Below are 11742 nucleotides of genomic sequence, written 5' to 3' on the forward strand. Positions count from 1 at the left end.
TTCAGCAAAAAATGGAGAAGCCTACAAGGACATGGTACATTTATTCTTTTTTTTTTTTTTGAGTTGGAGTCTCACTCTCTTGCCCAGACTGGAGTGCAGTGGCCGCCCCCGGCCACTGCAGCCTTAACTTGCTGGGCTCCGGTGATTCTTCCGCCTCAGCCTTCCAGGTAGCTGGAACTACAGGCGCACGCTATCACACCTGGCTAATAATTTTTTGATTTATTGTAGAGATGATTTTTTGATTTATTGTAGAGATGAGCCAAGTTGCCCAGGCGGGTCTCGAACCTGCGGGCTCAGGCAATCCACTCACCTCAGTCTCCCAAGGCGTGGGATTACAGGCTGAGCCACCGAGCCCAGCTTCTCTCTCCACTTTTACATATGAGTAGACCAAGGGTGCCCAGCTAGAGAGTGGGACTTAGGAGCCAGGGCCCAGGTCACTCACGGCGCACGCGAAGGTAGGTGCCACAGGACTGCTGGTACAGTTTCTCGCCTTCATGGACGCGGCACAGGTATATGCCCCCGTGGCTCTTGTTCACGTTCTGGATGGTCAGCTCGCCCTTGGCTCCCTGGCCCTGGCCCACGAACACAGGCGGCCATGTGTAGTTGCCGTGGAGGACACGCCACCATGTAACGTTGGGTTTACTGCCATTGTGTTCACATGTGAGGAGGGCCTCGTCCCCTATGCTCACCGTCACCGATGGTGGGCCCCTGTGCACCCACAGGGCCTGGCACCCAGGGCCTGCAGAGAGGCAGGGTGGTCAGGGACTGGAGATGGTGACACAGGTCCCCAGCCCTGGCCCCTGCAGCAGGAGCACTCCTGGGTGTGGAGGGAAGGAGAGTGAGCACACTCCTGGGGTGGAGGGGGGAAGGGAGACATTCCTGACTGGGGCTCATACACCTTGGGTGGGGTGGGGGGGTGGAGGGATGGGAGAGGGTGAAGACCTCCTGGGAAAGGACAGAGGACACACATGGTTGGAGTGGGTGAGGACATCCTGGGAGAGGAGATGGGGGTGGGGAGATAACCATGGGGGCCCTTGTCACCTCTGCAGTGCCATCTCTTGCCACCCTCCTGCATACTACTTTACCACTTTGTGACCTGGCCCCCATGAACTCTTTGGCTTTTGAAAACTTGGTTCCCCGGCACTGGGAACCAACGGCAACCCCTTCCAGGACAGATTTGGGCATCACTTCCCCTTGAAGGCCTTTCTGGCCCATTTCCCCACCCCCAGCCTCAGCCAGGCACTTTTTCTTGTGTAATCATCATAAAACCCCGGAAGCAGGGTCTCTCATTATCCCCATTTTACAGGAAGGACAACTGAGGCCCAGGGAGGGCAGGGATTTTGCCCAACATCACCAGGGCTGACTAGGAGTTGAACACTCGGTTCTGCCTGGGACTGAGGAATCAGTCTTTGGCCTGCCTTGGGCTGTGACCCTGTGCCCGTTTCTCATTCTCTATAACTTGTGTGTGTCTTCCTAGGGGTTAGGGGTGAGTTCTGTCCTGAGGTTGGGCTGGGAGTTAGGGAAGGGGGCTCTGCATGGTGGAGATGGGGTGTCTCAGAAAGAGACGGGCCGAAGCCGGGCTCGGTGGCTCAGCCTGTAATCCCACACCTTTGGGAGGCTGAGGTGAGTGGATTGCCTGAGCCCGCGGGTTTGAGACCCGCCTGGGCAGCGAGACCTCATCTCTACAATAAATCAAAAAATCAGCCGGGCATGGTAGCGCATGCCTGTAATTCCGGCTACTCGGAAGGCTGAGACAGAAGGATCGCCGGAGCCCAGCAGGTCGAGGCTGCGGTGCCCAGGAGCGGCCACTGCACTCCAGTCTGGGCGACAGAGTGAGACTCCAACTCAAAAAAAAAAAAAGAAAGAGACAGGTGGCTCTCCAGGGGGCCCATAGTGGCTGGAGACACTAGGAGGAGGGAGGTGAGGAAGAGAGAAGGAGGAAGAGGTGGGGAAAGGGGCCAAGCAACCTCATAGTCACGGGCTTAAGACTCAGACAGATGTGTGCTCCAGTCCCTGCTCCCACTGTCACCTTGAGTGGTGACCTTCTCTGAAATCTGTGGTCAGTGTGGCCACAGCCCCTGCCAGCTAGTCTTGGGCAGGGGAGAGTAGAGGAGGAAGGGGGTGGTTCCCGAGGCATTCCCTCCCTCAGTGCTGAGAAGGGGCTCTCTACACAGTGGGGCAACTGGCTGAGATTTAAGACAGAGAGGGAGAAAGTTTTTCTTCTATCTGGTTTGGATGCTGAATGTCCCCCAAGTCCCCTTCCTGCCTCAGTCCTGGTGCTCAGTCAAGAACGAGTTTAGTTCCTTATTTTGACCTGGGGGGAGGAGAGAGTGGGGGAGGCATCTCTCACTCCTGCCTCCCTCCATGGCGCTGTGGTGTGGACACCCCTTCACCTTCGTTGGGTGCCCTCCAACCGCACCTGGGTCCAGCTTAGGACAGATGTGATTTCTACAGGGGCCTTTCCAGGCTCCCTGTCCTCTGACTTCTTCCGCTCCCTAAGCCCCCTTCCTTCTGCCTGTGCCCTCTCTCCAGCCTCTCCAGTTCGTTCCCCCACCCCCCATATCCCCCAGTACCTGCCTTTTGGCCACTTACCCAGGTAGGCTGCAGATAGCAAGAAGAGGAAGATGGTGACAGGTAGAGCTTGGAGGACTCCTGAACCTCCAGGCATCTTCTCCCAGTGGGTTGGTTAGTCTGAGCCGCAGCAGTCCTGGGGTACCAGATCCCACCCCAAACCCCGCCCCACTTCCTGCCCAGCCCTGCCGGAGATGGGCTCCACTGGCCCTCACTGCTGGGTCCTTTGGTTGTCGGGCCTGGGGACAGCCCCTGTTCGGTACGCTTCAGGCCTTGCGTGGAGAGGAACTGCTCCCTGCACCTGTGGTGGCCACAAGTCCCCTGAGGGGTGGCTGCTTGGGTGGGGGTAGAGGCCAGCTCCAGGCCTGGCTCCTCACTGGTGAGTCTTGGGAAGGAAGCCTGAGGGAGTTTGAGTTCCTTGCCGTGGGCAAGGTAGTGGTTCTGAGTTTGACCTCTACCCTTCCCTGGTCTTGGGCAAATCTTGACCCCTCTTTGACCCCTGCTTCTTCGTTTCTTGGGGTTGTAAACAAGGATATAAAGGGGTTTCTGCATGCACAGCACTGAATATGGCTTGTTAACTCAGTAAATGTTAGTCACTATCAAATGCTTATAATGAATAAATGAAGCAGGTGGACCATGGTCACTTCCCTCCTCCGAGCCTTGGCATTTTTGCTTTGTTTTTGAGTTGGATTCTCACTCTGTTGTCCAGGCTGGAGTGCAGTGGCACAATCACAGCGCACCACAGCCATGACCTTCTGGGCTCAGGTGATCCTTCCACCTCGGCCTCCATAGTAACTGGGACAACAGGTGTGTGGCACCATGCCCGGCTAATTTTTTTTAGTTTTTTGTAGAGATGAGGTCTCGCCATGTTGCCCAGGCTGGTCTTGAACTCCTGGGCTCAAGTGATCCTCCCACCTGGGCCTCCCAAAGTGCTGGGATTACAGATGTGAGCCGCTGCACCAGTTCTCTTGGCATTTTTAATCTGAAAGTCGAGGAACAGAGCATCTCCCTCGCATTGTGATATGATATGGTGTTCCTGACACCAAGGAGTTAGAGCCATAATCAGATCTTTATTGGACTTCTTTTACGTTGGCCACCCACAACTAGGCAGAGTAGGCCATCATTTTACAGTGAAGGAAACTGAAGCCCGTGGTGTAGCGGGGATTCACAATCACATTTTTGTGAGGAAATGAGGTCTGAATGGGAAGGGTTGGGTTGCTAAGATATCTGTGAGTAGTTAGGGGACTCTCTCTCTCTCTCTCAATCTCTCTCTCTCTCTCTCTCTCACACACACATACACACAAAGAGACAGATAGGAAAAAATGCAACCAGGTGCGGTAGCTCACGACTGTGGGAGGCTGAGTTGAGAAGACTGCCTGAGCCCAGGGGTTCAAGATCAGTATGGGCAACTTGGTGAGACCTCGTCTCGTCAATAAATCATAAAATTGGTGGCACACGCCTATAGCACCCTCCAGCTACTTGGAAAGTGAAGGCGGAAGGATCGCCTGAGCCCAGCAAGTTGAGGCTATGGTGCCCTTCCCTTGAGTGTACCATTGCACTCCAGCCTGGGCAACAGAGTGAGATTCCGACTCAAGAAAAAGAAAAAGAAGAAAGAAAGAAAAAAAAATGGATGGCAGGGAAAATTGAGAAACAAAGGAAAAATCCATTTACGGGAAAATGGGTGTATAAATTGTGGTAAAGTCAGCCAACAAAATACCACAGAGTAGGGGAAAGTGACTGGACGGCTGTATCTCAGAAATGACAAGAACATGAGAAAAAAATCTTGTAGCATGATACAGTTGACTTGCTTTCAAAAGGAAAAACAACACTGTGTGCTGCTTAGGGACACATCTGCAGTAGAGGTGTAGACCCAGGCAGGGAGTGACAAGCGCCCAGTTTCTGAGAGGGGTTAACTCTGTGGGACTGAGAAAAGGTACACATAGAGCTTTGCCTGTCTTGGTTTTATTTCCTTGTTACTTTTTTTTGAGAGTTGGTGTCTCACTCTGTCACCCATACTGGAGTGCAGTGGCCGCTCCCAGCCACCGCAGCCTCGACCTGCTGGGCTCCAGCGATCCTTCTGCCTCAGCCTTCCAAGTAGCTGGAACTACAGGCGCACCCTACCACACCTGGCTAGTTTTTTGATTTATTGTAGAGATGAGATCTCGCCAAGTTGCGCAGGTGGGTCTTGAACCCATGGGATCAGGCAATCCACTCACTTCAGCCTCCTAAGGCGCGGGATTACAGGCCGAGCCACCGAGCCTGGCTTCCTTGTTACTTCTTAAACTGGGTGGTAGGTTCAAGGGTTTTTGTTACATTCTTGTAAATAGTGCTTTGTGTGCCTAAAGTATTTCATAATTTTAAAAAAGTGTAACTGTCACCCACACAGAAGAGCATGGGCCTCAAGAGTCTGAGATTTCTGGGTTTACATCTCAGCTCTGCCAACTGATCATCTGAGCCTGTTTCTTCTGCTGTGACATGGGTACAATTTCTCCCCCTCCCCATTTGGTGAGACTAATAATATTCTGCTTACATTTTAGCCCAATACCTAGGACAAAGCGCAGATGTTCTCTTGTTGGGTCCCTTGTGGACAGCAGGTCATTAACCCCTCTGTGCTTCAGTTACTTATTACCGCCTCCCAGGAATAAGCTTGGCTCTAGACCTGGAAGTCCTAGGAATTCACCTCCATCTTTCAGCGGCTGAACCGGTTTCCAGGCTCTCGACTGCCCCCCAGTGGCTGGAGGGGCGCGGCCGCCGGTTGGCAGGTTCATTTGGGCCCCGGCGGCCTGTGCTGGCATCTCCGCCTCCTGCTTACCCAATATCCTTGTCATTGAATTCTCAGGTCAAAACTCTGGAAAGTGTGTGCAACTTCAACGGTCAAAAGAGGAAACTAGGGCCCAGAACGGGGAGCGACTGCCCCCAGCTCTGCTGGGGAATGGAATCCTTTGGGCTTTCTAATTTCCCTCACTTCTGAGGCACAGACCATAGTAGCAAGTGGGCCAAGGGCTGGAGTCAGGTTGCTTGGGTTCAAATGGTTCTGCCACCTCTTAGCCGTGGGACATTCGGCAAATCACCCAACCCTTGACTTAGTTTCCCTAGCTTCAAAATGCTGGTGCTTCTTGGCACCTACTGCACGGGGCTGCTAAAACGATGTTTGCAAGGCATCTGGCACCATGCCTGGCACGTAATAAGCTGTATTATTGAGTTGGGTGTGTCCCTGTTGCCCAGGCTTGAGTGAAGTGGCACACTCATGGGTACCACAGACTATCTGCTGGGCTCAGGCAATCCCTTCAAGTAGCTGGAACTACAGGCTTGCGCCCCCAACCCTAGCTAATCTTTGTACTGAGAGAGGAGGTCTAGCCAAGTTGCCCAGGCTGGTCTCAAACCCCTAGGCTCAGGCAGTTCTCACTTTCACCTCCTAAAGTGCCGAGATTACAAGCATAAGCCACCGCACCCGGCCTGAGTGTTTAAGCATGAATCTTACGGCAATGACAACTTCCAGCTGGGAAGGGTGGCAGCTTCATTCCCTACGGACGTAGGACCCATTGGCCTTGATACTGTTTTAAAACCCCTAGGTCTTAATTGGGGAACACCAGTTGGCTTACATACGAGCAAAGGTGCTCCAAGGTATCCTGACAAATCCCTCAGGAATGTTACACGTGAGAAAGGAACTGAGCAGTACAGCGCACAGGATTAGGGGCAGAAGTGGAATTTAAACCCAAGGCCCAGGCTTGGCATTTCCCATGAAATGGGTCAGATATGAGAAACTGAGATGGGGAAAACCTTGGAAGCCCTGGCCAAACCAGTACAGGCCTAGCATCTTAAGCCCTCCTCGACTGGGAGATCTGGTCACAGCAGATGAAGCACTTTCCAGCCTTGTCCCTACAAAGGTCATATACCTGCCCATGGGCACCATTCGAATCTCCTGCCTCAACCAGGGGGCCCAATTGCAGAGCAGAACTGTGAGAGTTGCAGCCTGCAAGGTACCAGCTAGTGTCTTTGGCACTGCCACAGCCACTGTATCACTCAGGTGGTCCCAAAGTCACTCCTCAGATGTTATCAAGAATCCAGCAGGGCCATTCAGCCTGTTGATACCAATAAAGGAGCCTAAGGGATGCCAGGAAGCCCAAGTCTGGGACCTCTTGCCTTATTTCAAGAGAAGCCGCTCCTGCAGCCCAGGCCCCAGCTGGGGCCACTGCGTAAACCACTCTTTTCGTTTCTCACTTTCTGAGAATTGCAGACAGGAAATGGGGGAGGAGGCACTGGGGCCTGTGGGCCCTTCCCCCAAACGCAGCAGCTGGGACATCTTGCCTGTGGGTGGAGGAAGTGTTTGAACTGGGAAGGCTTGGGGAACCCAAGCACCCCAGTGCATCCTTACACAAGGGAAGGAAGTGCTTCTTCCTCAAGCTCTCAAAGATTAGCCAATCAACAGAGACCCAGACCAGGATTACGAATGAGGCAATTTATTAGTCCAGCATCATTTGTTCTAATGCTTCTTGTTGGCAGCTGCCACCTGTGGAAAACAAACGGAAGAGCAAGGATCCGTCACGGGCCTCTGCAGCACTCTTCCCAGCTACCCCCTATAGAGCATCCCGATTTGTGGCTTCAAATGCAGCCATCTCATCTCATCCTTCAATACCCAACTGTGGTCCTTCCCCATTTTAGACATGTAACCTGGGATGCAAGAGAAGGGAGTGGTGGAACAGGAGTCCAACTTCTGCCCACTGTTGTGAGACGGGAGGGCCACCCATCTGCACAGCTGTCCGTGTCAGGTCCTGCACTGCCTGGAAGAGCTTTCTCCTTCCATCTACCCTTGACTCCCAAAAGGCTTGCACCTTCCATTCCTTTGTGACCCTTGACTGAGCGACTAAATACTCTAAGGCTCCTAGAGGTCTGAGTCAATGATACAGAAAGAAAATCAGCACTGAGCCTAGACTAGGTCTTGGGAGCCCCTACTGTATTGTGGCTCACTGAATCCTACCATTCTTGAGGTAGGCAAGAAAAGGTATCCACAAGTGGGGAGACTGTGGCTTCCAAGGTGAAGATACTTTGCCCCAGGGTGCCAGCCAGCCAGGATTTGGATGGAGACCTAGGTCCTGAACTAGCCATCCATAGCTCCACCTCTTCTAAGTAGCCTCCATCTGATGCCCAGGAAGCCTGAAGAATAGGGCAGAAACACTGCAGCTGGAATCTAAGTAGGCTGGCCTGGGAAAAGGGAGTCATGTGTATGGATGCAGCTATGCGCCTCACATAAGCCCAGCAGCATCATGGACATGGGTTCCCTCCACCCCAGTACCCCAATTTCCAAGCAGCTCCAGCAGGAAAGTCAGTCAGAAATGTTCTTTCTCCTGTCCCCAGGCAGCCCTCCTGATCCCCACTGCCCTGGGCTGTGTCCTCCAGGGAGAAATTAAGTCGGACCTATGAAAATGCTGGGGCAGTGACCCAGCCCTGGCCTACCCACAGACCTCACTCACCTGTCCGGCGATTCTGTCCAGATCTCTCTGTCCCTGAGGTGTCAGTTTGCGGCCCCTGAGGGAGGAGGGAAGGGTCATGCAGGTTCCAGTGAGCACAGGCTCTCACCACCTTCCCTCCCTTCTGAAGGTTGTGAACAAGGTTTTCCAAGAAAACTCTTGGCTGTGAAACCACATGATGCTGCTCAAGTTCGAGTTCTATCCAGGGCCCCAGTTGGCTGCATTCTAACAAGCTGGGGGCAGGAGTGGGAGCCCCCATGGGAGCTGACGGGGTGTCATTTGTGCAAGCATTAGATCAAAAGCCCCGAAAAATCAATTGGGAAAAGTTAACGAGCAGGCTAATGAAAGTGGACAGTCACTAAATTACCTTCCTGGAGCCCAGGGTAGTCAGTCAGAGAGGTCGGGGAGAGGCCCCTCACTGTTTGCTTTTCTGCAGAATCCTCTCCTGCTTGCCTCTGAGAGGCCTGAGGGGCAGGGGCAGATTATGCAGGACAGGCCTGACACCTGCACCTCTATTTGTGAGAGAGTGGGCGTGGTGCTCACAACTTCATTACAGGTGATCTGTGGGTACTGATAACCCGACCCAAGGCTCCTCCATCAATCCAGCTTCCCTTACCCCGCTTACCCATCTTGGTCCTTTTCCACCATTTTCAGCCCCTCCAGGGCTTGAAGGACCCGGCGGGCCACACTCTTGGAGCCTCGGCTGAAGTGGCTGGGCATGACGCCATTTCTCTGACGTCCCCCGTAGATCTTGGTCATGGAACCAACCCCAGCACCGCCCCGAAGGTACAGGTGCCGTGCTGTGGAAGCTGCAGGTAGGGCAAGAGGGAGACTGAGGCAAGGGTCTTGCTCAAGGCCACACAATTCAGTGTGAGTAAACAACAATTCCCACCATTTTATTTATCTTTTAGTTGGCACACCCATGGCTACTACAACTTTGACCTGCTGGGCTCAGGAGATTCTTCTGCCTCAACCTTCCAAGTAGCTGGGACTACAGGCATGCTCCACCATGCCCAGCTAATCTTTTGATTTAGAGATGAGATCTCACCATGTTGCCCAGGCTGGTCGAACTTTTATCTTCTAAAGTACTGAGATTACAGGTGTGAGTCACCACACCTGGCAATTCCTACCATTTTATAAAGAGGGAAAGTGAAAATATACATCAAGAGTAGTACCTGACAGCCACCTCCCCTCACCCTCCAGCCCCAGCTAGTCCCAGTGGCCCTGCAACCTGGGTGGGTGCCCCCCTTTCCAGGGCTGACTTTTTTAGTTGTTGCAGCACTGCTGTGAGGTTGAATCTGATGTATGTAGGGGTGGGGGTCTACCAATGCTTAAAAAGCTATGACCCCAGAGTGGCAACAGTGAGGGGACCTACTGCCATTCTCATGAGCACCTGGGGAACCCAGATAATGGGAGCAGCACAGATACCCTATGCAGTGGATACTCCCAACTTGCAATATGCATTATCCCCGCTACAGATACAGGGGCTCTTGTCCCTAGCCCAGGGACTTGCCCCTGCCAGCCTCTCGGCCTTCAAGGAAAGCTCCTGTAAAACCCAGGGACACCAGCTTCCTCAGTAACGCTCACACTTCTGCCTAACTGGAGCACATATCCTCTCCTGATGTAGGAGGCCTCAGGAATAACAGTCCTTTAGCTAAGGTTGCTGTGAGGATTCAATAGCTATGTGTTATATGCTGGTCTTTACAGAAAGGGAAACAGAGGCTCCAGAGGGTACTCACTAGCTCCATGTCACACAGCTCTAAAAGGACTATCCATGACTAAAGGCAAGGAAAGCAGGAAGCACCCAGATTTCAGTCATCACATGTCCCTGCCTGGGAAGCTCAGGGTAGACTCCAGTTCATCCCCGGGGCCAGAGACCAGCAAGTGGTATGAGCCTGCCTAAGTGACACTCTCTACTGAAGATCGGGTTCAAAGACTGGGGATTCACTTCTTCAGTAACTACTAAGAGCCAGGTGCTTGGCAGTGTTCTGTGTGTGTGTGTGTGTAGGGGTGGTGGTGGGGAGACCAAGTGAGGTGGGCTACCCCTCTCACCCCACTTGCTCCCAGCCTCCCCTGGATGAGAATCTATGGATTCTGGTTTGCAGGTTGTCCTGAAACTGATGCACTGCAGATGTCTAGGGATGACTGCACAACCATGCTCTGCAGGAACCCTCTTGTTGTCTCACTGCCCCCAGCTTCTCCTCACCTAAACCATTCTTAGCTCTTTTTGAGTCGGGGTCTCACTCTGTTACCCAGGCTGGAGTGCAGTGGCACAATCAGGACAATTATGGCTCATGGAGCCTCAACCCCCTGGGTTCAGGCGATCCTCCCACCCAGACCCCCAAGTAGATGGGGCTACAGATGCAGACTATCATGCCTGGCTCATTTTTTGTAGAGACGGGGGTCTTGCTGTGTTGCCCAGGTTGGTCTCGTGCTCCCGGGCTCAAGTGACCCATCTGTCTCAGCCACCCAAAGTGCTAGGATTACAGGCATAACCCACTGTGACCGGCCTTAGATCTTTCTATGCCCACCTCACTCCAGGCCCTGCCTCCTTCCTCACTGCCTGGGGACTTCTTTCTGCCAGCCGAGTGACATCTTGTGCCTGTACCTGGCTGTGCCCTGGGTCTGGGTAGAGACCTGTTCTCCCATTTGGGCTATACCTAGGGCTGGGGAACTCAAGATAGCCTCAGGAAGGATCAAGACACACACTCTAAGCACACAGAAGCTGTGCATCAGAAATGGGATAAGCCGAGCATGGTGGCTCACACCTGCAATCCGAGCTACTCAGGAGGCTGAGGCAGAAGAATCAAGATGATTTACAGTAACCAACAGAGAATAAGCTTCAATAAAGCCTATTTGTTTCTTCAGTGGGGTCTCACGATTTTTTCTTCATGTTGTTATAAAAATCATCTGGTATGTAGAACACTATCTGTAGACATTACAAGGTCCTCTCTCCTGCCATTCCAGTTCATGCTAATTATTTTCCCGACCCACTAGGGGAAAAGGATACTAACTCCACAAATTGGAAACTGTGAGAATTGAATTATTGCCTTCTATAATACACTGACCTCCTTTCCATTCTTCTCTTCTCAACCCCCAGAGGCCCAGGCCCCAGCCCCACCTTTCAAAGGAGAGCTGTGCAAATCCAGGACATCCTAGCTGGTATTTACGACCCTCCCTTGGACTATACTGAGACTCCCTTTACAGCAGCTCTCCCCTCTCCTGAACTGGGTTCCTCCTCTCTCTGCCTCACCCTTTGCCCTACTCCTCCCCACTGCCTTGAGACCTCTCACTTCTACAGCTCTGCCCAGCTCCCAGACCAACCTCAGGAGGGCCCGTCTCCTGCTATGGACCTTGTCATCCCTCAAATCCCAACCTGTCCACTCCATGCTGGCTCCTATATGCCTTTACAATCTGTCTTTTCTTAGCCTGGCCACTGCCCCAGTGTACTTTAACTTCAAACACCTGAGAGGGCAAAACAGGCCAGCCCCCATGATCCAGAAGGAAAAAAGGATTACAGTATGGAACTTCACTTCACCTGCCTGTATCTCAGCTTCCTTGGACTACAACTTTTCAAAAGTATAAGCCAAGCCAGGCTCGGTGGCTCAGCCTGTAATCCCACGCCTTTGGGAGGCTGAGGTGAGTGGAGTGCCTAAGCCCACGGGTTCGAGACCCACCTGGGCAGCGAGACCTCATCTCTACA

At 52.9% G+C, this 11742-nt stretch overlaps 2 protein-coding genes across 6 annotated transcripts in view; both read right to left on the reverse strand.

Moving 5' to 3' along the window:
- The window catches only part of CD79A (CD79a molecule), a 4250-nt gene extending 1356 nt beyond the window's left edge, over positions 1-2894 (reverse strand). For 2 of the 3 annotated variants that reach the window (XM_008071035.2, XM_021719056.1), the window contains exons 1-2: positions 2593-2894; positions 443-739 (exon numbers count right to left, since the gene is read on the reverse strand). In XM_008071035.2, the coding sequence (XP_008069226.1) occupies positions 443-739; positions 2593-2668 (373 nt within the window). In that variant the 5' untranslated portion in view covers positions 2669-2894. The remainder of the gene's footprint in view (positions 1-442; positions 740-2592) is intronic. The other variant, XM_008071036.2, reaches the window with a different exon arrangement.
- A 4121-nt stretch (positions 2895-7015) lies between these two features.
- The window catches only part of RPS19 (ribosomal protein S19), a 7836-nt gene continuing 3109 nt past the window's right edge, over positions 7016-11742 (reverse strand). For all 3 annotated transcript variants that reach the window (XM_008071037.2, XM_021719057.1, XM_021719058.1), the window contains exons 4-6: positions 8665-8848; positions 8043-8097; positions 7016-7081 (exon numbers count right to left, since the gene is read on the reverse strand). In XM_008071037.2, the coding sequence (XP_008069228.1) occupies positions 7055-7081; positions 8043-8097; positions 8665-8848 (266 nt within the window). In that variant the 3' untranslated portion in view covers positions 7016-7054. The remainder of the gene's footprint in view (positions 7082-8042; positions 8098-8664; positions 8849-11742) is intronic.

Source organism: Carlito syrichta, unplaced genomic scaffold, assembly GCF_000164805.1.
Source record: "Carlito syrichta isolate Samal-C Ts95f unplaced genomic scaffold, Tarsius_syrichta-2.0.1 Scaffold314104, whole genome shotgun sequence".
NCBI classification, from domain to species: domain Eukaryota; kingdom Metazoa; phylum Chordata; class Mammalia; order Primates; family Tarsiidae; genus Carlito; species Carlito syrichta.